This window comes from Tinamus guttatus, unplaced genomic scaffold (genome assembly GCF_059628265.1).
Source record: "Tinamus guttatus ecotype Peru unplaced genomic scaffold, ASM5962826v1 Tinamus_guttatus_pri_ptg000119l, whole genome shotgun sequence".
NCBI lineage: Eukaryota > Metazoa > Chordata > Aves > Tinamiformes > Tinamidae > Tinamus > Tinamus guttatus.
Window position 1 is genome coordinate 2,225,060 of NW_028288653.1, and position 24,701 is coordinate 2,249,760.

The window sequence follows — 24,701 nt, forward strand, 5'->3', positions numbered from 1 at the left end:
ATTTTTGTAGACTGGGTTGGGCATTTTAAACAGAAGTATGTGCTGTGTAGACCTAAATTGAACCGGCTGGTTTCAGCATGAAGTGAAATGTTCTTCACATTTTCTCTTTTTCCGGATAAAGGTTTAGTTTACCTGCAGCTAGAATTATTTAACTTTAGAGATGTATAGAGCATGTACTGAACAAAACATACAGAAATTCTGTTCTTCAGGGAATTAAAAGAAGTACGTTTACTTTGCACTGGACAACTTCCTTGGCTGCTTTTGCAGCTTATTAGACTTCTCACTACTCACAGTAATGGAAAATGTTGGGAATTTTGTGTCTTTAATATTGTGCTACTGTGTGAAAGGAAGAATAGTGATGATTATCACTATGTAACAAACTCATAAGCTTTTTTTTTAAAAAAAATCAATTTATTCTGGACCTTAAACTTTTGCTGTCAAATAAAGATCTTACAAAGCATGAAGGCAAGAATCAAAATACACATGTATACACCTCAAATGATGTCTTTTGTCCTTCCAAAGCAGGTTGATTAGCAAGAAGACAGTGTATAAAAGAAAGAAGAGTAGACTTGTGTGGTCATCTGCAGGTTATAGATTTGGCTAGTCAAGCAGGAGTTGTGAAAAATGGTATTTTACTATCTCATGGGTAGCTTCATGTTTAATCCCAGGGATCAAGCATCAGTAACTCCCGGGGATTTGTTTCGGGCATACCTCCAATGCCCAGAGCAAACCTGGGCATGGCTAAGAAGCAGAGTGAGAGTCAGTGCCCTATCCTAATGCTCCGCAAGTTGGACCAAGTGACCTCACAGTCTTGGGGATCATTTTGCTTTTTACTTCAGAATGAAACAATTCTGAAGTTGCTTTATGGATGCATAGTTTTGAAGGGGAAGGGGTTTTTCAGAAACCTGTAACTTCAGCACCCAAGTTATTGAGGTACTTTTGGAATTTTACCTACAGTGACTCCTTAGGTTGTCAGTTTAGTCATTCTATGAAGACAAAGAATTCTGATCAAATAAATAACAGGCAGACTGTAACGTGCAGTGCTTATACTGCTGCAAAGTGCTCGTGCCAATTGACTATCTGTACAGTGAGGCAAACCGTGCTGATAGTGGGAAACGTCCATATGGTTTTAGTTATCTTTGTGGCAGTAAAACGTGCAATGTGGGAATAGACCTGTGCCTTTAACTGAAGGACTACTACATAGGAAGTAATGGTAATACCTCAGAATGGTAACTAAAAACCAGAAATGCCCCATATATAGAATTAGCAAAGTGTGTGTATAGGAAATTATCAATATCTAATTTACAAAACTGCCTCCTATAATATATTACTTTGTGAACGTAAAATATTCAAGCAATAATCTTTACTGCTTGGTGCAGTGCAAGTTACTTTTTCTTTTCAAAATTTTCCTTTGAATTCAGTGGAAAACTGAAAAATCATTCTAATTATATGAAACTGGCTGCGCTCCACACTTTGCTTTTGTCTTAAGTATTGAGAATACTGCAAAAATGTCTATATTAAGTAACTTCATGTGTTGTAAAAAAAAAAATTACTCTTAGCCTTTCTCATTAGTAGTTAAGAAACTACCACAAACAGACAGATACTATATTAATTAATGGCAGCTGATTTTGCAGAAACAAAGCTTCTAATGTCCTAAAACTTTTTATAGATCTCTTTAAGGAAGAAGAAAGATTTAATGTGTAGAGGAGGGAAGGAAGCACTTTTGAAAGCAGAGGGGCACAGTAACGTACCTACACTGGAGTATTGCAGCATATGTCAAACTCTTGCTTAGAGGCTGTTGTTATGCTGCTTATTTCAGTAAAATTATAAGAAAGGCATTTTTTATTTTTATTTGTTTTAATGCAGATTGTGTTTAATGAGATGTCATTGTCCTTTCACACTATTTCTCATGAAATCATGTTTTTATTACAATATTTGCTGCTAAGGTTAAGCATCATTTATGTGCATCTGTTAAATATGTGGCTTTTCTTTGTTTAGCTTTGCAGAAGAGAGATTTGCTAAGTAGTGTCAATAGAGTGGGAAGAGGGTCTTTGGAGTCAGTCAAAGGCATTGAAAGCTGGATGTATTCTCTCAATATCTGGTAAAACAGCTCTCCCTAGCTTTGAATTAGTCTTTATGGATCTCTCATCTTGTTTTAAACAGCTATATTCATATACTATATATTCCTATGCAAAAGAAATCAAAGTTACTTATTTTCTCTTGTTCTTCACACTTTCTTTGCTTCATGCTTCTGGGTTGTAGACTTTTTTTCTCTCATTCTAGTAATTCTCTGCACTTTAATAGTGCACCAGGTGCTGCCTACTGAGCCCTGACGGGGCTCAATAAATTAGCTTTAACACCTGGTACTTGTTATCTATTTTATCTATATGGTTTTATCTATTTATGTATTTCATTGTTCATTGATTAACCTACCCATTAATTAACCTACATTCTGCAGTGTGCACCTCCAATATGAATCTTGAAAACCATCCTTCTCTGTGGTATCCTGAGCAGGCTCCTAAGCCATTTTTGGATAAGTGGGAGGCATGCAGTGAAGATGGTTCCACAAAAACGATGAGTACAAAAGCTAGAGCTAAATGTGAGCTAAAATGTAGAAATGTCTTTCCTTAGGTTCCTATCACTTGATTCATGTTAAACCCTCACTCGTAACAAATGCTTTTCATATTTTTCTTAGCAGAGCCTAGAAGGAGACTGTTGCTATTCTTTCACAGGATGTAACTATATCATTTATGTCATGTTTCTGTGCTCCATGAGTTTGAAACATCAAAGTGAATTTGTGCTGATACTTGGCCAACTTGTTTAGTCATCTTTCTAGACAAAACGTTTATCTGGATTTTTGGTCTGCAATGTGGCTAGAATGTACGCTGCCCAGATGTGATTTCCTAACTTTGATGCAATACAATAAAGCAAAAATAAATACCCTCTGAATATGTCATGTTATGATCAGTAATGGATGAAACTAAGTTAAAACTATTAGATTTGATGGAACCAGAGCGTGATCTTAAACTATATTACATCAGGGAAATGAGATAAAAGTGTTTCAATTGAGCTCTTTTTTGTTACCACTAAAGGAAATTTTTTCTTATCAGAAAACTCATCTCATCCAAAATTAGTAAGACCATTTGTTACTAATTTAGTGGGGTGTGTTTGTGTATGGCCTTGAAAAAATGAGCTTTTTTCTGCTCTGTCTATTTGAGGGTACTGTTAATCCAAATATTATGCAGTAGAACGATGTATAAACCTTTTGGAGGCAACCAGGAGTTTTTTTCTAGTTTTAAAACAGAAAGTATAAGGCTAGTTATTTCAAAGTGGTTTTCAGAACTGAAGTGCGTTTGACACTTGCAACTTTTTTTTTTTTTTTCTCCTCTGCTTCACTACTTGTAGTAGCCATAATTGGAATCTTAATCTAAGCAAGCAGGATTTGAAAGGATCTTACATATCTCTTGATATCCATAGATTCAGCAGCTTGGAAATATGAAGCAGGAGTCACGAAATGAAATGTTTCCACAGCAAGTTTCAATAGCGCATTAGTTGCATTAATAATGCATTATTTTTTGTGCATTTGAGGGAAGGCTCTTCACACTGTTTTCCTTCAAGGAAAAAATGGTGCCTTTTCTAGGAAATTAAACTGAATTGATCTGTGAGCCTTCCCGAAGGCACCTTCAAAGCCTTTTTGAACATGGTATGTTATTCCCTCTGTCCCTTTCCCTCTAAAGCCAAGTTGGCCTGAGCCATCATCATCTTTTTCTGTTAGGGTATCAGGGCACATAAGCAAGGAGGCTAGGTCAAAACTGTGTCTATATTTCCAAACTGGCAACTTTGCCACACAGGTGCTCTTTAGGTAGAGAATTGGTCCAGTAATAAACTGACATGGGAAGGAGTTTCTCTAACCTATTTGATAGCTCTTCTGTATTTTTTTTAATTTATTTTAAGGAAAAGAAGAGGAACGTAGGTGGAGTTAGCCCATTCCATATTGAAAGTTAATGTGAAGAACTGCTTGTATCATCTACTTGGTACTGCTTTGCTTTTTTTTTTCCATAAAAATTCTCAAAGGATAAAAGATTATAAATGTATCATTAAATATTGTATTTTGAGTGGAATGTTAGAAATTGCATAATTTCAGATTTATTTAGAAGGGCAACAGGAGAACCATGTAGATATGTGATGAATAGCAGAAGTTCCAGTCCTGCAGATACGTACTCATATAATGTTGGCATTTATTTTATTGCACACCAATTTGTAGACCATTCTACTGTTTATTTGGTCAGAATAATCCCATGATAAAGTCATTTTTATTCATTAAAATACTTCCTGGCTTTGCAGCTCATCTCATTCAAACCTAAAACCTGCCAGTTTGAGAGAGGAGTGTTTGCTTGTTTTTGTTTTATTTTTTTGATTTCTATTTGAAGTTCTAATTCCTAGGTATAAATGGCTGAATGCACTGCCTGATGAGTTTATCTTGTGGTTAGGGCAGATGTGCATGTGAAGAAAACTGTACCTGATTTTGCTCATCTGCTGGCTTTGTTCATGTGAACTAGCAGAGTATTTTAAGTGGGAATTTTCTTCTCTCCCCAGTTTGAGAGAAGAGAGTTGTTAGAAAGGCTGTGCAGGATGCACAGAAGAATGCAGTCATTGCACTGGCAATTATCTCCAGCACAGCAAATCTGGTGCCCTAAAAATTTATGTTCTTTTGATCACCAGGTAAAGAATTGCCATTCTGTGGCACACTGTGATGTGGCTTAAGAAGATTCTTTTCTTCATTTCCTTTATTTTTCTGTAGCTGGAGGGTCGGAGAGGTATGCTAAATTCTTTTGCTTCTGTATTACCCAATAAGTCTGTTGCCCTGCTCAGCTTGTCAGTAGGATATTTTCAGGGTTTGTTTGTTTGTTTGTTTATCAATGCTTATTCCCAATCTTCTCTCAGAAAATGAAGTCCTCCTTTATGGAAACAATGTTAAAATAGAAGTCAGATGTGGTATGAAATAGGATGAACCTCAAACAAGTTTGTAAAGGTTATTGCTGGGTATTGTCTAGCAGCAATCACTATTGTGGTTTGTGCTGGTTTTTATTTGTGGAGGAATATAAGATTCCAGTTTGTCTGAAACATATTGCTTTGGCACCTTGAGTGAGCTCTGAAATTATGTTTTTGTTAAAAGAATGTTCTGAAACCATATTTTTTTCTGTTGCTAGTAAATGAATCCAATCTCTTTGAGTTGTCTCGAAGTTTTAGACAGATTGTTTTTTTGAGTGAGTTATGTAAAACCTTTGCCTCAGCATAGCATTCTTTTGAAGTGGTAATTTCTTCTTCAGAAGAAATAGATGAAATGGAATAATTCTAATTCAAATACAAGGTGTTCAAGCAAGCAATTCACATGTTTTATGACACTTCGATTTGAGAAAACTATTTTATTTCCAAATGTACTGGCTCATACTTTTAAGATTTTATTAATAAGATAGCCAGTCAAGTATCAAAAGAATGGTTGAGGTTGGAAGGGACCTCTGGAGATCATCTAATCCAACACCTCTGCTCAAGCAGGGTCACCTAAAGCATGTTCCTCAGAACTGAGTCCAGACAACTTTTGAATATCTCCAAGGATGGAGGCTCCACAACCTCCCTAGGCAACCTGCTCCAGTGCTCTGTCAGCCTCACACTAAAGAAGTCTTTCCTCATATTCAGACGTTCTTTCCTGTATTTCAATTTGTGCCTGCTGCCCCTTGTCCTGTCTTGTCCTGGGCACCCCTGAAAAGAGTCTGGCCCCATCCGCATTACATCCTCCCCTGAAGAACTTGGACACATTGATATGATCCCCCCTGCTCTGTCTTCTCTTCTACAGGCTGGAAAGTCCCAGGTCTCTCAAGCTTTTCTCTTATGAGAATTACTCCAGTACCCCAACTCCCTAGTAGGCCTTTGCTGGGCTTGCTTCAGCAGATGTTTGTCTTTCATGCTGTGAGGATTTCAGAACTGGACAAAGTACTCCAGATGAGGCCTCATCAGAGCTGAATGATGAGGAAGGATCACCTCCCTCAACCTGCTGGCAAGGCTTTGCCTACTGCAGCCCAGGATGTCATTGGCCTTTCTGGCCTCAAGGGCACGTGCTGGCTCATGTTATCCAGCAGGCTTCCCATGTCCTTGTCTGCAAAGCTGCCTTCCAGCAGATGAGCCCCCTGCCTGTATTGATGCATGGGGTTGTTTCTCCCCTGGGTGCAGGACCTCTGTATTTGCCTTTGTTGATCTTTCTGAGGTTGCTCTCTGCCTGTTTTTCTGTCCTGTTGAGGCTCCTCTGAGAGGCTGCACAGCCCTTTGGCATATCAGCCGCTTGTCTCCACATGGGATCATTAGCAACTTGCTGAGGGAGCATCTGCTCTGTTGCCCAATTTGAGCAAGACTGAACCCAGTACTGACCCCGGGGAGACACTGTCAGTTACAGGCCTCCAACAGTCTTGACCCACTGATCATAACCCTTTGAGCTCTGCCATTCAGCCAGTTCTCATTCTACCTCACTACACACTTATCTATCCTGCACTTCCTGAATTTGCCTATGAAGATACTATGGGAGACAGTGTCGAAAGCCTTACCAAAGCCTGGCTGATTATGTCATCATAGAAGACTGTCAGGTTGGTTAGGCATGATCCTTTATAGATCAATGCTGACTACTCCTGATCACTTTCTTGTCCTCCAGATGCTTAGAGAAGGCATCCAGGATGAGCTGTTCCACCATCTTTGGGAGGGAGGTGAGGCTGACTGCTCTGTAGTTCCCTGGGTCTTCATCCTTGCCCTTCTTGAAGATAGAGATGACACTTGCTTTCTTCCACACCTCAGATGCTTCTCACAATTTCCACGACCTTTCAAGGGTGATTGAGAGTGGCCTTGTAATACTGGCCAGCTCCCTCTGCACCCATGGTTGCATCCAGTCAGGGCTCATGGCCTTGCAGATGTCAGGTTTGCTTAAATGATCCCTAAACTGATCCTCCTCCATCAAGGGAATGTTCTTCCTTTTGCAGACTTTGGCCCTGCTTTCCAAGGCCTGGGTTTCCTGATGACCAGTCTTACAGGTAAAGCCTGACACGAGGAAAACATTTGATATCTCTGCCTCTTTTGTAACCTTGGTCACCCACACTCCTGCCCCATCAGCAGCAGGCCCACACTTCCCCTAGTCTTCCTTTTGTTGCCGAAGTATTTATAGAAAATCATACTTGACATCCCTTGCCAGTTTAAACTCCAGATGTCAAAAATGGAAGGGAAAAAAAAGTATTACAAAGAAAAGAGATCCTAAAATTCATGTTATTCATGAAGTTGCAGCTTCTAATTAGCCTGCTATTTGATTACTATATTTAGGATTTGTTTCTAGTGCTGTCTTTTAATGTTAACATGCTATTGAGCCTGCATGGGAAGTAGGGAAAATTGGTCAGGTAGTTCAGTGTAGAGCAGAAATGCCAAAATTGCAAATGAGATGAAATGAACAAGTTTCATAGCTTGGAATTTAGCTTAATATTTCACTGTTTTGACTGATTTGCATATTCATTTGATATTGATACTTTCATCACTTGGAAATGTTGAAATAGAAATGTGGGGAGTTGTATTCCCTTCAAAATGAAGTATATCTGCTATGTATTAATAGAATTTGTTTGTATTAAGCTTTAACATTTTTTTCAAATGCATGTTTGCTATATTTCATATAATAAAATGTAAATATGAGACAAGCCTGATTTAAGAGAAGTTTCATTTACCATATACTTTCTAGGATGCAATGGTGATTCTTGTATTTGGTCTAGATTTTTAAGACTACACTCATCCTATGATATCTACCGTGCTGCAAACGCTTCTTTCCTCAGTATGTGCATGTTACTGATCACACTGGCAGTAATGCTCTTCCATGTGATGAAATCCTGTCTTTGCTAAATCAGTGCTGTTTTCCCAGCGATGTTAATGAAGCCAAGGTTTTGCCTATTGAGCTTCACTGTGCATGTCTGCAGAAACAAGGTCTCATTGGTCTCTCTCGATTTCCTAACATCCATGGATCCCTTTGGACTGAAGTACACTTAGTAATTTGCAGGCAGAGGCCCCTGGAAAAACTATTTGTTTAGGTTTATTTAGCTTATTTTAATATGCCAATGATATAGCTTCATCATTTCAAATTTATTCCTTTACTGTAAAATATTTTTTCATCGTTCCATAATATCATGTATTTGTTGATATAAACCAAACCCTCCACTTCTTTCTCAATATAGCTGATGTTTAGCTGTTTTATTTTTATTTCTAGTTTTATTTTTTTATATAGGTGCTACTTCACAAGAAACTTTGTAGTGAAACTCTCTTGAATGTTAACTGAATATAAGATATTCTCTGACATGTCTTCTACATTATTTAGGACATCCCTATGCTTAAATGGAACTTTTGTCATGAAGGGATAAGTAAAGGATTCATTGTAACTCATTGGCTTCTTGGGGTTTCTGTAATTTGTACCAGATGTTTTTTCACTCAGATAAGCTACTAATTTTACAACTCTAGTTTTAAATTTGGATTTATAGTGTAGGATTTGCTTCTGAATGTATTAAAAAGTATTATATGTATTTTGGAATAAATTATGTTTGTGGCCTTCCTTCATGAAAGATTCCTCTTTTTGCCCTGTCTTGGTATTTAACATTTATATCAAAGAGCAAGCAGTTACTCTTCTGCAAAGCTCATTGCAATATTTACTTGTGGAGAATCTATCAAAAGGAGGTACCCAATAGGTATCTAAATCACTTTTTCTTATCCATCATATTAATTTATCTGACTTCTCAAAAACCCTATATCCTTTTAAAACTCAAACCAAATTGAGGCAAGTAAGTTAATGAAATTAAAATTCCTAAACTGAAGTTCTTATCCCCCATCGAATAAATATGGGAGACCACAGGAATTCTGAGTTTCTGTTACCGTGAATTTAGAAACAAGGAAGCACGGGTAATATAGTGATAGGTAGCAGAAGAAAATACTAAGGTGTGCTTAAAAGAACTGAAGAATGACAACAGTGATGTAACGAAGCAAACTTTTGCCACTGCTTTTGTATTACTAACCTATAGAAAATTATTCAAAATTTCTTTACGTGTATGAAGGGCAGTGCAGTTAAGTCTAGTAGTGGAATATGGTTGTGCTTACTGCAGTTAGACTGTAGCTGTTACTAAGGCCGAGCACACCAGGTCTTCTTCATGCTTGGATTTCTCTGGCCTAGCTTTTTAAGTCAACTTTGTCCAATCATAAAAGAGAATTCCTACCAAGTAGGATGGCATTGATCTATCTAATTTGTGTTTAAATTTATTAACAATTACATAAAAATACATAATAGTATATTTCCTTAGCAAATGCTTTAAAGAAAAAAATCAAAAAGGAGAGAGTTCTTTTGTGCTTTTAAATTCTCCATGTTCATATACGCACATCTTTGGGTTCACTTATCCACCTCATTTCTACTAGTTCCTGAAATAAGATAAAAAATTGTGATTCCCAATGATGATGATGCACTATCTCCTTGGCTTGTGCAGATAAGGTTTAATATATGTGAGGACTAAGAGTGAATTATAAATTTAATTGGTATATATGTTCCTCTCTTAAAGAGGGCTTGAGTTGGCTGCTGCTTTAATTTTTAACTTGTATTGTGCTTGCAGAAAATACTGATTATTTGTAAATTCCAATTTCGAATGGTGCACTGGAGATCATCCTATCATGAAACATAGACATAGGTTGTCATGAAATACAGATGTTGGTTGTTGAAATGTAGCCATAGGAGACAACACATAACTTGCCCTGCAACCTTGAATATTTCATTAATTTAGCTGTTTTAGTTTCCAGAGGCATGGATTGCTATAATGCTTTTTTGTGATGATCAAGGATTTCCTGTTTGTAAATTGAGGCAATAGAATTTTGGAAGATGGTTATTAAAGCTATCGAAGTATAGATCATGAAGTGTTTCTTGTGTCTGTGCTGCCTTTTCAGTTCAGAGTCTTGTTGAGTTTTACTTGGAAGCTGAGTATTCGGTGTCTATGTGAATGGATGCTTTGTTGGCATCATGGTGGGCCTACACCACCGTTCCAAAATCCACGGTCATGGTTAGCACTAGCTGGCATCTTATCTGAGTCGGATACTTGTGGCTTGGGGTACTTAATCCAACTTTGCACTCTCACATACGCAATGCAATGCTGTGGGAATGCTGCTGTGTTAGAAGGGCTCCCTTGTGGGAGTGCTGTGGTTATTCTTTCTGGTGATGGAGGGCTTGATAAGGATCACTTTTTGACATGGATATCTTTGCCTACGTTCCATAAAGCTTTAGTCACCTGTCAGAAGCTGTGAGCACAATGCTTGTTGAGTGAGCTGCGATGCACAGGCAATCAGGCTGCTCGTAACCATTCAAGTCTTTTGAACACTACTGCGAGATTGTCCATAAAACGCTAGTTTACTCCTGAATAAAGAATGTTCAGGATTTTTTTATTAATTAAGTAGATATTATCAGTCAGCATGTTGTCTATCTGTCCTAAAGATTTGCTTTACTGGTGTCTTACCTTTTGTATGTGGTTGCATGCCATGTGTGCAAGTTGAACAAAAGAACTTGTAGGGGGGAAAAATGTTTGGTGACTTTAAATGCTTATTTGTTCTACCTGAGATAAGATACGGGATGGAGACTTCTTAAAACAACAAGAAAAAATACTGTGTTATATCTTTTTACAGACTTAGCAACTGAATTATATTTCCATCTCTAGAATCAGTGAATATGGCAAAGGGTTAATCAGAATAATAATTCTGTTACAATAGGAATGAACAAACCATAATCCTAGGAGTTTTCTCTATCTTTGTGCTTTGCATTCATTAAAATCCCATTTTATGAGGATCTAATTGTGTTAAAAATAGTTGGAAGGGATTGGATCAAATAAGTATTTTGCCATAAATTATGACATATTAAGCTAAGAACAATTACCACAGGAGAGCTGTGAGCTCATGATTGCTGTTTTTGCTTGTATAACTATTTCTGTGTACAGAATTACTTTATCTTTGGAAACAAGGTAAAGAGGTTTTAATATGATTATGGGGTAATTTACTGTGCAGTACATAATAATTGTCTCACTGATTTCTTATCCCTGTCTGTTTCAGAATAATTACGCTTCTGATCCAGCTTTTTATACTTTAAGAATTTCATGCGGGAGACTTGCTTCTGAATGCTATACAGAAGAAATTCTGTATCCCTTAAATTCCACACTTTCTGCTCTCTTCAAATTTAGTTTCCATTAAAAATAAAGATGTTTCAAACTTACTAGAAGTTGAGCACAGTATTATAGAAAATGAGGAGAATAAGACTAGGTTGACTAAAGTTTCACCAGTGGTGAACAGTTATGTTTTTGTTGGATGTTGTGAAAAGCAAACAAATTGTCAGTCGTATCTGCTTTTCTCCATTTCCTGTTCTCCATTTTAGAATTTGGCATAAAATCTGTGTGAGTCTTTGGTCCCTACGGTGTTAAGGACTCCAGAAAAATACACTACTCACTCAAAAGAGAGTTGGATGGAACTTCACACTCATTTCTTACCCTTGACTTTTTTTAAAAAAGTTTTCTTAAACTTCCTACTCAGCTAATAAGAATACATGTCGTATTTTTCCAGTAGGAATGAACCTGGGAGAATAATGTACATGCCAGTGCCAAGCAACTTGTTTGAACATGCAAAAATGGGTATGTTGTAAGAATTTTTCAAAAGGGATTAGTAATTTTGAATAGTTATTGCTGGACGCTAAACACTACGCTAAAAATACTTTTATGTGAGCACCAATGGAGAAATCCAAAAAACATTTTTTGAACTTGGATCACCATTAGTTTACAGTTTCTAAATGCTTCACATCTTATAAGGTCTACTTTGCAATGAATTAAGCATGCAAAGAAATATCTGTCTGCTTGAACACTTTATGTTGAAAACGTGAGAAATGCACTGTACTTGGAAATTATTGCAGGCACATCTTGGTATTCGTGTTGATGGGATAATCTCAAGAGATTATGAAAACACTTCTGGATTTCAGTTCTACCTTTGCCAGCTGCAAATATGAAATTTGATAGAAATCTGCTAAACGTATACTCTCAAATTGGAGAGTAGCTGTTCTCTAGTTCTTTTTGCTTTTATTTTGACGACATGCTTGCCTTAATTTTTTTACTGCTCTACTTTTCTGTAGATAAGTGTATTGAACAGAGTGAGAATTTGGTCAGATAGAAAAAATGAAACAACGAGGGTATAAATATGGTTGAATATGATTGAAATGGCTGGTTGAAAAATGTATATTAAATGCTGTACTTGCAGCCTATTCCAGTAGCTCTTAGATTTTTTTTTTTCTGACAGCTACTTTCCCTTCTTTCAATGCTTTAAGAATGGAGGTTTTTGAAACTTTTTTCTTAAACCTTCTTTTGTTTGAAAGCTTTGTGATATTAAGAAACAAGGAGAAAGGAAAAAGGTAATTATAAGCTTTATGCTTTGTATGTAGACTTCATACTTGATTGTTTCCAATTTAACTAAAATCTTTGTATCAACGCTGTATTTGGGATTGACAGTTCGAATGTGTTTTTCACGTGCCCTGTGAAGAAATAAAATACACAGGGAGAAAATTCCTTTCTTTGTTATTTTATATCTGTTTACAAAGGTGATATAAGAGATCCTAATTAAACAGACTGAACAAGTGCCATGAAAAACAAAAGCAGGTAAATTATGGAGAAAACATGACTGAATCTGAGGAGACTCAGATCTTACTCTGCAAAGATAGTTATTTCCCTCACCTTACAGGGAGGTAATGGTCATGTGAAAATAAAAGCATGGATATTAGAAAATGTTTTTAGATGGTGTTCTTCCTTAAATTCTGCAGGTGTTTGAATAAAGACCTGAAGATACTTCTAAAACTTATATCCGATGTCTTGGGAAGTGTTTAAAGTAATTTTCCTCTGATGAAAGAAATGTATATATATTTAAATGTTGAAAACTGAGAGGAGCCACGTGTATTGTCAAAGTACCTTTAGGAGCATCTTTGTTTCTGTGGCTTCCCATTCTCGGCAGATCTCAAAGGATGCAGTTTTATTAGTCTTTGCTTTACCTGTAGTAGAGGCTGGAGTTTCTAAACTAAAATGGTAATGTGTATCTTCATTATTTCACCGTAATTAAGTTTGTGTTTTCCTGTATGTTTCATAACTTAGGAAGCTAGATGTGGCCAATCCATAAGCAGAATAATTTACACTTAAAAATGTTCTTTCTTTGGTTTCTCTGTAACTATAAATTGGAACTTGTATATTTGCATTTTCTTGGCTATGTGTTTGAGTAGTGTGCAATGCTCCAAGACAGCCCTGCTGCACTAGAAGCTTAGAAGCTTAGGCCTATCACTGATGCAGGATTTGTTTTGTAACAGGTGCCATTTAGAACAGCACAATTTTGTCCAAAAGGTGACAATATAACTTTTTAGATGGAGTTCAGGACTGTCACAGCTCCATGCGCAATATCTCTTGCCATTGTCTTCAGGGTTATTTTTACCAATGGAGCTGTATCCAGGATAGGATACAGCTTAATTACAAACTCCAAGAGCTTTTGAATATATTAATTCCACTTTCCCATCCAGCAGTGATATTATGGGAAGCATACTCTTGAATGTCATCAGTGTGTTAAATTCATCTTAGCATACTGTTATTCCCAGAGATCTCAAATGTGTATTGAGCAGGGAAGGTGATTGATTAGTTTTCTAAGGCCCCCATGAGAGGGCCGAGAGAACTCGTCTGCTGTTGTAGTTGTGTCTTCTCAGAACGACGAAGCTGCGTAGTGCATACGAGCAAGGGCCTCTCCGCCATCCGTAACTCCGTGTTGGATATAAGCTGTGGCTGTGGGAACGGTACTTTATGTAGTATGCAAGGTATGGAGAATGGCACGGCTTTGAGAGGGACAAAGTGAATGTGGGCACCTTTACATCGGGTCGCATGGTTTTGACTCATGGTCTCGTGTCTGTGACACTGTTGCCTTCCTGTACCCAATTTCAAAGCATGTCGTATCAGCTTGCTCCGTTTGGGTTGAATTTCTTAGTGATTTTGAGCAGAGTTCTTTCTTTAATCTATGTAGCTGGGCCTTTCTTTTGTTACTTCACTCTCTTGGATTTGGATTGAGAGGTGTCCTGTGGGTTCTCCATTTTATTTGGAAACACTGCATTTTAAAATCTGAAACAAAAGCTATCAACACATTTTGTTTGAAAGGCTTCTTATTTATGGTTCCCTAAAATTCTCTGTGCCTTTATCTTCCCAGTCACATGGGAACCTGCAGGGAACACACACACATCTCTAATGCCAGTGTTGCAGATTAAAAATAGTTTTCCCTTCACCAAATACTAACAGCTGGTTGGCTTTGTTTCCAGGCTGAAAATGCATTGTATAGTATTTTCACTTCCATGCTGTTGCCAAATGTTAACGGATCAAGCTCTGCAAGCTTTACTTTGTAAATTCTGTTGTAATACTAATTACACGTTAACTGCATTTTTGTAAGGCCTTTCACAACTCCAGTCAAGTACCTATTACCCCATTTTGTAGATAAATAAACAGAAGGAGAAAGGGGTTAAGGGAAGTGCTTTGTGTTGTTTTAAAAGACAATGAAGATAACAAGCACTGCTGCAAGCCAAGTATAATTTAGTTTACAAGAAGATTCAGTGCCATTAATGAGAACAAGTTGCAAGTTGTGCTCAGGCCCTACTACAAACCACTAACCTTTGTTCTGTTAATTTAGCTAAAATAATTCAGTGCGAGTAGCATGAAAAATCTGGTGTTGGCCTTTTGAAATGATACTGAGTAAAACTGAGTAATGAAATTACTGCCATTTTTATTTATTTATGGAAAATGCCTGAACATTTTATTTCAATAAAGAATTTATAGCAATATTTTTCAAATGTCACTTTTTTATATTTTTGTGAGTGGACAATATTGTCTATAAGGAAAAAAAAAGTCATTTACTCATTTCAGAAACGAGTAAAACATCACATAATACCTTTTCTGTTTTTTCACCACCTTGAAGCGCTCAGTAAAGAGCCATCTCACAAGGAGTAAATCTGCTATTTTATTTTGGAAGTTCTTTCGTAGTGTCCAGCAGTTATATTGAAGTGGTATTGATTTCATAAACATGATCCATAACGTTTATAATTGGCATAAATACTGAAGCAACTAGTGCAAAGCAGACAGAGACCCAAGAGTTAACAAAGTAAGAGATGGCAGTTATGCTCATATGGAAATGATTATAAATTGTATTTTTAATGGAATAAAATCAGTGTATTGTTTTTGATTAATGCAACAGGCTTGCTGGTCATATAGGGATTAGCATCATGTGTGGTATGAAAATGAAAGTTACAGTTTATTATCATATATTATGTCCTATGATGGGGATCAACCTGAGGAATGCCTTATAGAATATGCACTAAACAGAGTCCTTGCTTTCTATGTTGATTGCAGTGATAGATTAATCCTATTGCCATATGGACTTGAAATTACCTTCGGTAGGCAAAAGAAAATCTAGATAAATAATAACTCATTAAATAGTCTCTGTGTGGCTTGTGTTTGTGGAAAACAGAATTCATCAGGATTTTCTAAAGGAAAACAAGTGTGTGCCAAATGCAATTTCAGTGTTGAAGGTTCAAGGATGGTAAAATTATACCTAACAGAAGTTTGTAATTTTTGCAGGTAATAGCTCTAGCAGATGCAGCAGAGGAAAACCAAGCCAATGTGTTCCAGGCATTTATGAAGTTGAAAAGTGCCACCCATCTGGTGGTTATGCTGATTGGTCTGTGGCAGAAGCTCAGCGCTGATCAAATTGCTGTTCTGGAAGCTACGTTTTTGCCATTAGCACAGGATACAGACGACCTGGTAAGAACCTATAGAAGTGGCTCAGAAAATGTTCTTTTAAAATTATTTAAGCTCTTAAATTTACACGTTTTGCATTTACTAAGTTGAAGTCTGTTCTTTGAAGGCATTTAGTAGGCTTACCAAGTAGGTGTTTGATTAATCTACTCCTGTTTTTTTGTGAAATTATAGGATAGTTCATCTGAAGACTTGACTTATACCATTCAACTTCCAGTTAACTTCCAATCCTTGCTTATCAAATATTATCAAATTCCAAATAGGAATATTTCACTTACAAAGTTTAGCTGTTTTAGCAGCTGTCTGGTTGTTATCAATAGCAGAGTGGTTCCAATATTTGTTAAAGACATAATATACCTATAATATACGCACTACATACATACCATAATATATAGACACATATTCACGGTAATACAATGTATTGAATCTGTTAGTTAAGCTTTTGCCACAGAGCATCTTCACTATTTGCACATTGGTTTATATAGTGGATGAAAGATAAACAAAGAAAATACTGTGAATAGGTAACATGCTGGTATTCTCCAACCATGTGCCATATAGGCTTACATTGTGTAGATATCTTGCAAATTCTGCTCTGATTTAATGAGTGGGGGAGACTATATGCAGAATTCCCTTTGTAAAGAAAGACAGTGTTGTATTCTATCCTGAAACGAGAGCCCTGGTTATATTCTGTCCTGAAACAAGGGCCCTGATTAGAACTACGCTGCTTTTGTAAAATTAAGGAATGTTATGAATTTATAAAAACTACAGTGAATGTCCATTTAGTTTAGTGCAGCTTTTTTTTTTTTCTGGATTGTGGACTAAAATACTTACAGCAGTGTGCCATGAAAAGAAGTGAAGTAAACTCTGGTGACATTTTTACCTTTCAACAAGACTTCTTTGAGCTATCTGAATTTTCAAGTATACCGCACAGCTCTTCTTACAAATGGATTGCATATAATTAAAAGAAACCTATCTAAATACCTATCATGCTCTTCACTGTGTTTTTGCAATGAATAGCAAATCCAGATTTCAATGCATACCCAGAACACCTGAAATGCTTCATGAAAGCCTCTTAGAAAGCCTCTGCTGGGTTCCAAGTCAACTGGGATCATCTACAGTTTCAGCTAGGGGGGGAAAAAAAAAGTGTCAGTGTTTTTCATGATTTGACCCATAGCAGTCAAAGCAAAACAGTTTGGATGAGATTTGCTTTAGATTTTTGGCTCATTTAAGCTTGAAAATCAAACCGCACAACTGAGGAGTATGCATTCACATGAATGGAATTGAAAAAAGACTCACAGGAATCTCCTCAAAGCCGCAAAAAACATTTTTGGATGATTCACTTTTGTTTTGCCATCAGCATTTGCATTGCTGTGACACATGTTCCAACACAACGTGGTTAAGTCTGTTGCATGCCCTGTGATACAAGAGATCACTTTAATATATATCTCAGTGTGGCTTTGATGTAGTAGTTCACAGTATTCCGTGTTAAGCCTTAAGACATCACATGCAGATATGGTAAAGACGTGCATCCTGCAGAGCAGCTAGGATGAAGAATGTAAACCTGCAATAACTGGAGGTGGAAATGGAAATGAAACCTTTACAAAATATTGGAATACATGCCATGTTGAAGTTATTATGGTACCGCAGAAATCTGCATGTAATTTAAGGAGAGGTTTAGTGAGGCAGGGGGAGGGAAGGGAGGGATCTCCTGACATACCAATGGTGTTTACAGACAGAAGCTCCCAGCTCGTGTTCAGGTTTCCTCGCAAGCAGTTGAGTGGAACCGCGGTGAAAGAAAGTGCTCCGAAGCACTTTTATTTATTCTTCAAACAACTCTGCTCAATGGCTTATTGTGTTTTTATTTGGACGGAATGTGTTAGAAGACAATTTGGATGCCGTGCACCTCTCCAGAATATTTTCTGCCTTGTGAACGTTAACCTCTGTCGGCGTTTTTTTAATAAAAGGGAAATGTTTAGAATATACTATTACCGTAAAAAGAAATGCTTCTCTAACCATAACATCAACATTATTCTCATACATGCCATTCCATTTAGAACAGATTGTATCTTGTTTTCTGGACCTGGCAATCACTCCAGTCAGATTTTTAGCAAAAAGAAAAGTCATGTTTTGTGCTCCAGTTGCCACCAAATTTCTGATTGCTGTTGCTTAAGCTTTTCTTTAAGAGCATACAAAATTTGATTTTCTTGCCTACAAACATAGCAAAAGTAATACTACAAACTTTTTAAAAAGGCACTTAAATGAAGTTTGCATTTTTCTCTTGCCTTTTGGTGACAAGGGAACTTTGGGTTTCTGAAAAGAAGTTCATTTTCCCCTTCCAGTGCGTAACAATCACCGCATTTTCTAACTATTTATATGTATCCTAGGAATAATAAATTTTTGAAATCAGATACTTAATTTCTAACAGTAAGCTTCTAATTGACACCTAAATATTTCTTTGACTAAACCAAGAGAGTGGCTACTGTTTAATACTGGAAATGGCAGAGTGTTCCCTTTCTTTTCAGTGTTTTTTTCATACAGTGATTCTACACAATCTGAGAAACACAATGCCAGCAAACAAATGAGCTCTATAGCTATAGAAGAAGTATATCTTATATTTCAGAACATAGCATTACAGTGAAAGTCCAGTTTCTTGCAAACCCTACTCTAAAATTATACCATATTTGAGTCCTTTTTTTTCTTTTTTCCTCCCCGAATGTGTGAGAAACCTATTTTGAGAGACTGAAATCTTTGATAGCTGTAATAATATTAATAACCTATCAGAGATTTTAATATGCAATTCCTTTCTTTTTTTCTTTTTCTTTCAGGAAATTGGCAACTATTTTGCAACCCTAGCATTTTTTAATTTAATTTAATTTATAACAAGAGATGCCAACAATTTGAAGTACTATAAGATCTGGAAAATGAAAATAGGTACATTTGAAGTGTTATTTTTTAGCGATTATGCTTTACTAAACTGAGCTTAGGAAAAGCAAACTTCAAAAAATGCTGAGTTTGTGATTGAGCATATGTTTATAATAGGAAATCCTTTGGGGAAGGGAAGGAATTTATTCAGGCTAATTTGAAGTGTTCAAAGGGGCTACACAGGATAGTTTTGATATAATGGTTGCATGGTGTCTAGATTGAGTGATGATTCTGATGTCTGATCATTAACGCTATTAATACTTTCTTTGTTTAAAATATTACAAAGGGGGAAAAAATGTCTGTCAGTATTAACACCTTAATTTTAGGATTGGTGAAGGGCCCCCAGCAGTAGAGTCATCTATAGCAGTGTCATGGCAGAATAAATATTTTCACAGCTCTCATGATGTTATCAAATAATGTCATACAAGCTTTTCATTGCTCAGAAGCCTCCCTTTCTTGCTGTAGTCACATTTGTGGTGTTACTGTTTTTATTCACTACAAACTGGCACTGAGGAATATTTAATCTGCTTTCATTTATGCTTGGTATCATAGCAACCAAGTAGGTTTCTGTATTCTGTCTTAAATTCATATTACAGTTCTAAATTGGAAGGAAAATATGCCTGAGGATAATATACGTGTTCTTAAATGATTATATGATTTAGTGTAATGAGCTTAAGTTAATGACTATAATTTTACTTGTTTAATGTGTTAATACATACAGTAAGAGTACTTTAAGATAATGCTGAAAAAGGAGATGAGGTCTTAAGTGCCTAATAAGAATTGCATTAGTTAGTATTAAATGTGCCTGTGGTTTCTGTGAGAAGATGTGAATGTAAAATCATGTGAAAAATTGCAGATTGTTAGTCTGGAAAAGGTAGATAGCCTGCAAGGTCTTATGCATGATATAAGATGGGTTTTATTGAGATGCTTTCGCAAAGAAGAGAAGCCGTCACTTTGTGGAAGGAATTCTTTACCGATCATAAATTCTCAAGATCAAGAATAAATTTAATTCCTTAATTCCAGGAAGTTTAATTCTGTTAAGACTAACAGTATCCGACGTTTATTTAATTTTTCTGTTCATATATACCATCTTTGAAGCTTTGAGTTAATAATGACACCTTTGAGGAGAGTAGTTCGCATGAGCCATAATGCTGAGAATTTATGAAAAATGGTCACTTTATGTAATTCTGTATAATTAGTTAGATACTATAGTCTAGTATGTGTCCTAATCACAGTAAAATAAATCTGGAATTAATCTTTAAAATATCTTATTTTTTATTCTGTTTTTGTCCTATTTAGCCACTTTCTAAATGTGCAAGTCTAAGCATGTGACATACTGAGAAATATTATTTTTCTACCTATTTGTTATTTGGTAAATACTTTCTCTTTTTTTTCACTTAAAAAACAAAAACAAAAGAACAATACAGTTATAATAATATTTGGAACTAGGTAGCTTATGTCCTTACAATTCCTTGCAGTTCTACCACCTTCTATACTTTCCTGAACAAACAAGCTTATGGCAGATATATTTCACTTTCTTCTTTCCCGAAAAGAAGTGGAACAGCTGAAAGTGGTTTTAAAGGCAGACACATGTGAAATGTGATGTCTTTTTTTTTTCAGATAGTCAATAATATTTAAAATAAAATATTTTCCCTAGTTTGCCTTTTTTTTCTCTCCTAATTGAAGCAAAGGCATACAAACAGAATCAATCAGAAAGATTGTTCCAGTATAGTCAGGCACCTAAGTCCACTAAAACATTAGTGACTTTTGAACTATTAATCCTCTAAACAAAGAGAAGTAACTTCAAGCTTTTCCAGGTAAAAATCATCACAATTTTCAGTGAACAGTAATCAGATTAGCCTCAGTCTGAAGCTTAGTTTTAGTTCAGGGCATTTTAAGATTCCCAAATGAGGGAAAAATGGAGCAGAAGGAATGAGATTTCTCACTCCTTCGTGCGCAGAGAAGATCTTGGCACTTAGGGAAGGAGGTTACAAGTGAAATAGTAGTGCCTGGAACCTGTCAAATGCCCTTCGCTGGCTCATATCTACATGGCCCTGCTCTGGCGTGAGCAATGTAAGGGCATGGCTCAAGTGCCGGCCTTTTTTGGGGTTGTTTTTCACAAGTTAGGAGGCAGGAAGCGCAGCAGAACAGGCTGCTAGTGTGTTTCCAAGAGGACGAGGGTACAGCCCAGGCACTTAAGAGTAGGTGGAGGGAAAGACATTTGGCTGTAAACAGATTATTTACTTGGTGTGTAATCATTCTTACTTTGCTGTTTCATAATCCCTTTAAAATACGTTATCAAATTGATTGCTTGCTAATCTTATAATAGTTTTTTTTTTTAAAAAAAAGATTGAATGTTCATAGTAAGTAATTTGAGAGAAAGAGGGAATTTGAAGTGTAAAGTTCCACCATGTCTTTAAGCATTACCAAATAGTTCCTCTCAGTGTTTATGAGTCATTATATTCCTGCAGTAAGCTTTGCTTAGTGAGAAAGCAGTGCACAATAGCAAGCATAGCAAGTTGCTTGCAGCTGGGCAGAACATATACCATCATCTAGCGACTTCTTTTTTTGGTAGTTGAATTCATGTGATTTTTAAGAGTGAATTCAGTGGATAGCATAGAGAAGTTCAAATCTCTTTCTGGACTGAGAAAAAGGCATAATGTCATCTGTGAAACTGTGTATTACTGAAAACCTATAAAATAGTTTATTTTTATCTGATGACTTTAATTTCATCTGATGATCCTTTAAAGGACTAGCAGAGGAAGTCCTACATTCTTGGAGCTGCATCCAGTGATATTTTCAAATCTGTTTCATCGTTTGCACTTTTTAATGGGGTTGGTGAGATAGGGAAATAAGCTCCTAAAAAAAAAGAATTTTTACTTTCTTCTGGTGGTTGGGAAGTATCAAAGAAAATCTTGTTTTATATAGGCTTTTTTTTTTTCCTTCTGGTTTGCATAAAAATAATTTAAACAAAAATATGCAGCATGTAATTAATGTGATGTGAATTATAACTTGTTTAAATTTTAGGCCTGAAAGGATCATTATATTTTTGTCATGTTTAACTGTATTTCTTGGGACTTGTATCGAGTCCAAAACAAACATTCAGCCTTGATATAAACATTGTACTACTGAATAATCTGACATTTCTGTTGGTTACATGTATTAATTTTTTTTTTAAGAATTGATTTTACCTAAATTACTCAATTCCACCAGCATTACAGAGGTACCATAGTTAATGCTCAGTTGGCTATCTCTGCTGTGAGCAGAAGCCTACTCAGGGATCTTATTTCTCTGTAAATTAGTCAAGGCAGAACTCTGTTCTGCTGTGATTAGTTTGCCTCCAGCATCTATATTACCTCCTTTAAAACTAATTTGGATGTCCTACAAAGCACTGCAGCTGTCATGAGAGACATGCCCTTTGTTGGCTAGATTAAACAAGCTTCTGTTATCAGAAATCTTTTTTGATCTAATACTGAGATGGGGCACCTCTAGACTTCCCTCCTTTTTTAAGGCAGTGTAATTCATCTAGACCAGCCAAAAAGAGAAGTTAAAATATTTCAGTGTAGTAGTTCAGTAATTACTGAATTTGTGCTGCAGAGCAGTAGTTCAGATCAGTTGTCATTTAACCTGCTTAATGACAGCAAGGTACATTAGGATGATTATGGTGATGTTGTTCGGGAAAAAGGTCTTAACACTTGATACATTGTCAGTGTGTTGTCTTTTGGGTGGTGTCCTTCAAGGAGACTGAATGTTAGTGGATAATTCTCTTGATACGGTGTCCTACTTGAAAATCTGCAAGCCCTTGATATGTCGATAGAGCTAGTCTCTGTTTTAAAAAATATAATCAAATTATGATAGATTGAAAAAAAGACATGCACTGAAATTACTTGTTACTTAAAAAATAGCAGCATTTAAAGAAATTATCAGTTTCAACATCATTAGTATAATGATGTTATATTACATATTAGGACAAAGTTCATAGACTAAGGTGTTGCGTATTTAATGTTGATTTTATTTTCTCATTGTTTCGCTTCAAAACAAAGCTGTGATTCTTTTATTCCAAGTAATGCAATGTTTTGTTAGTATCTACTTAAAAATAAAACAAAACAAAATAACAGTGTGCCACGGCTTTGCATGATAAAATGAGGAGGTGCTACCAATGGTTTTAGGAAGCTCTAGATTTTTATCAAATATATGGCTTAATAATATGCAGCTAAATAGATATGTCATTCCTTCAAATGTCTAAAACAGTCAGAAATATTTCTAGGAGAATCTATCAAGATCTGATAATCAAATCATCTTATTTTGGAAGCATTACAATTCCAGTTTAGAACCAAAAGCCTCAACTAGTTGGTTTTGGCTGTGAGAGCTATAAAAGCTCTCTAGTTATTTTTCTCATTTATTAAGGACAATCATTTGAATTGTTGAACATTTTGGTATTGTAAGGTCAGTCTTATACAATTTAGTAAAATAAAACCAAGCAGTGTGGTAAGACATGAATATTTCATCTTGCTGAAAGATCATAATCACTGTCTTTTGTTATTTTTTATTTATTTTTTATTGTTAGCATGATTTTACAGAATAGCCATTTTTACAGATGAAAGTCTCTCTCTTTTTAGTGGACAGTACGCTTCTTTGTCTTACTTTCTTAAATGAAAAAAAAAAAGACTATGAATATTCTCTATACCTGTACAAGAAGTGGTGTGATCACTTTGGTTATAGTGGCAGTCCCATTCAGATTACAGGAACATGAAGACTGCAAAGAGCTCTGCTGTGTTTCAGCCATCATTCCCAGACTTTGATATACTCAAAATCTAATCTTGATTCCTCAGACATAAAACAGAAGATTGTTCATAAGTCAAGGTCATGTAAACAATGGAGAAGTTCATGATCGTTCCCAAGGTACAGTCTCAGGAAAAAAGAATTGGCTCTAGCAGGAGCTACAAAATCAGATATTTGAGTAAACCATGGAAATCCGGTTTGCCGTTACCCCTTTGTCCTCACCTTTTCATTTTGTGAGAATACGCTCTCCACAAATTGAAGCAATCAAAGTGGGTTTACAGTTATGGGTGAGTGGATCTGCGGGGCTGTGGGAATTCAAACAGGAAACAGTAAACTTGCTATCAGGTTGTGTTTCTTTCAGAACCAAGATATTTGAGTGGGTGGGGATTCATATTCTGCAGCTTTACGAGACACAAGCTCACTTGTCAGGTTTTCTTAGCATGTTACAGCGGCAACCTAATAAAGGATATTGTAGTAAGATAAGAAAGGAGGTTCTTCCCCAAGGATATCACTGATACGAAAATAAGAAGTGTGCTGAGATGCAGTGAGATGTCCCAGAAAGATTTTTTTAAGCAAATTTTCTCTTTTCTCCAGAGCAAGTATAACGTGGGCTAAGTTCTCTTCTCCGGGTCCAAAAATAGCCTTGCTGAACCTTCCTGAACTCGCAGACCTTGTTTATGGGAGACCCGCTGGTGAATGTATAGCATTCTTCAGCAAGATCCACGACTCCTGACGTGTCTGCATGCCTGCAGACAGCTTTGACAGCATCTGCAAAGCCCAAAACAGCACGTCAGTTTAGCTGACTTTACTGGTGAAAAGTTTTTGAGGAAAAGACAGATGAAGTGTTAGATGATTTCAGTGCTAAAAAGCAAAACAACACACTTCTGAAGCTAGCTACAAAGACGCCAAACCACTCCATTCATGCAGTGACTACAAATGTTTCTTTCATCAGTTCCCAGAAAAGGATCAATGGTTGTAAGGAGGCACATTCCAAAATAGAAGATTAAGATGACAAAAAAGCTAAAAAAAATCATAAACTGAATCATCAGTGGCCTTTACAGAAACCAGTGATGTGTATGAGTGCTTCTAGTGCCAGAAAGGATGCAC

The 24,701-nt window shown here is 36.3% G+C and overlaps 1 protein-coding gene across 1 annotated transcript in view; it reads left to right on the forward strand.

Moving 5' to 3' along the window:
• BBS9 (Bardet-Biedl syndrome 9) overlaps window positions 1–24,701 on the forward strand; it is a 303,074-nt gene that overhangs the window by 106,505 nt on the left and 171,868 nt on the right. The window contains exon 20 of the mRNA XM_088521368.1: window positions 15,714–15,896. Within this exon, the coding sequence (XP_088377494.1) occupies window positions 15,714–15,896 (183 nt within the window). The remainder of the gene's footprint in view (window positions 1–15,713; window positions 15,897–24,701) is intronic.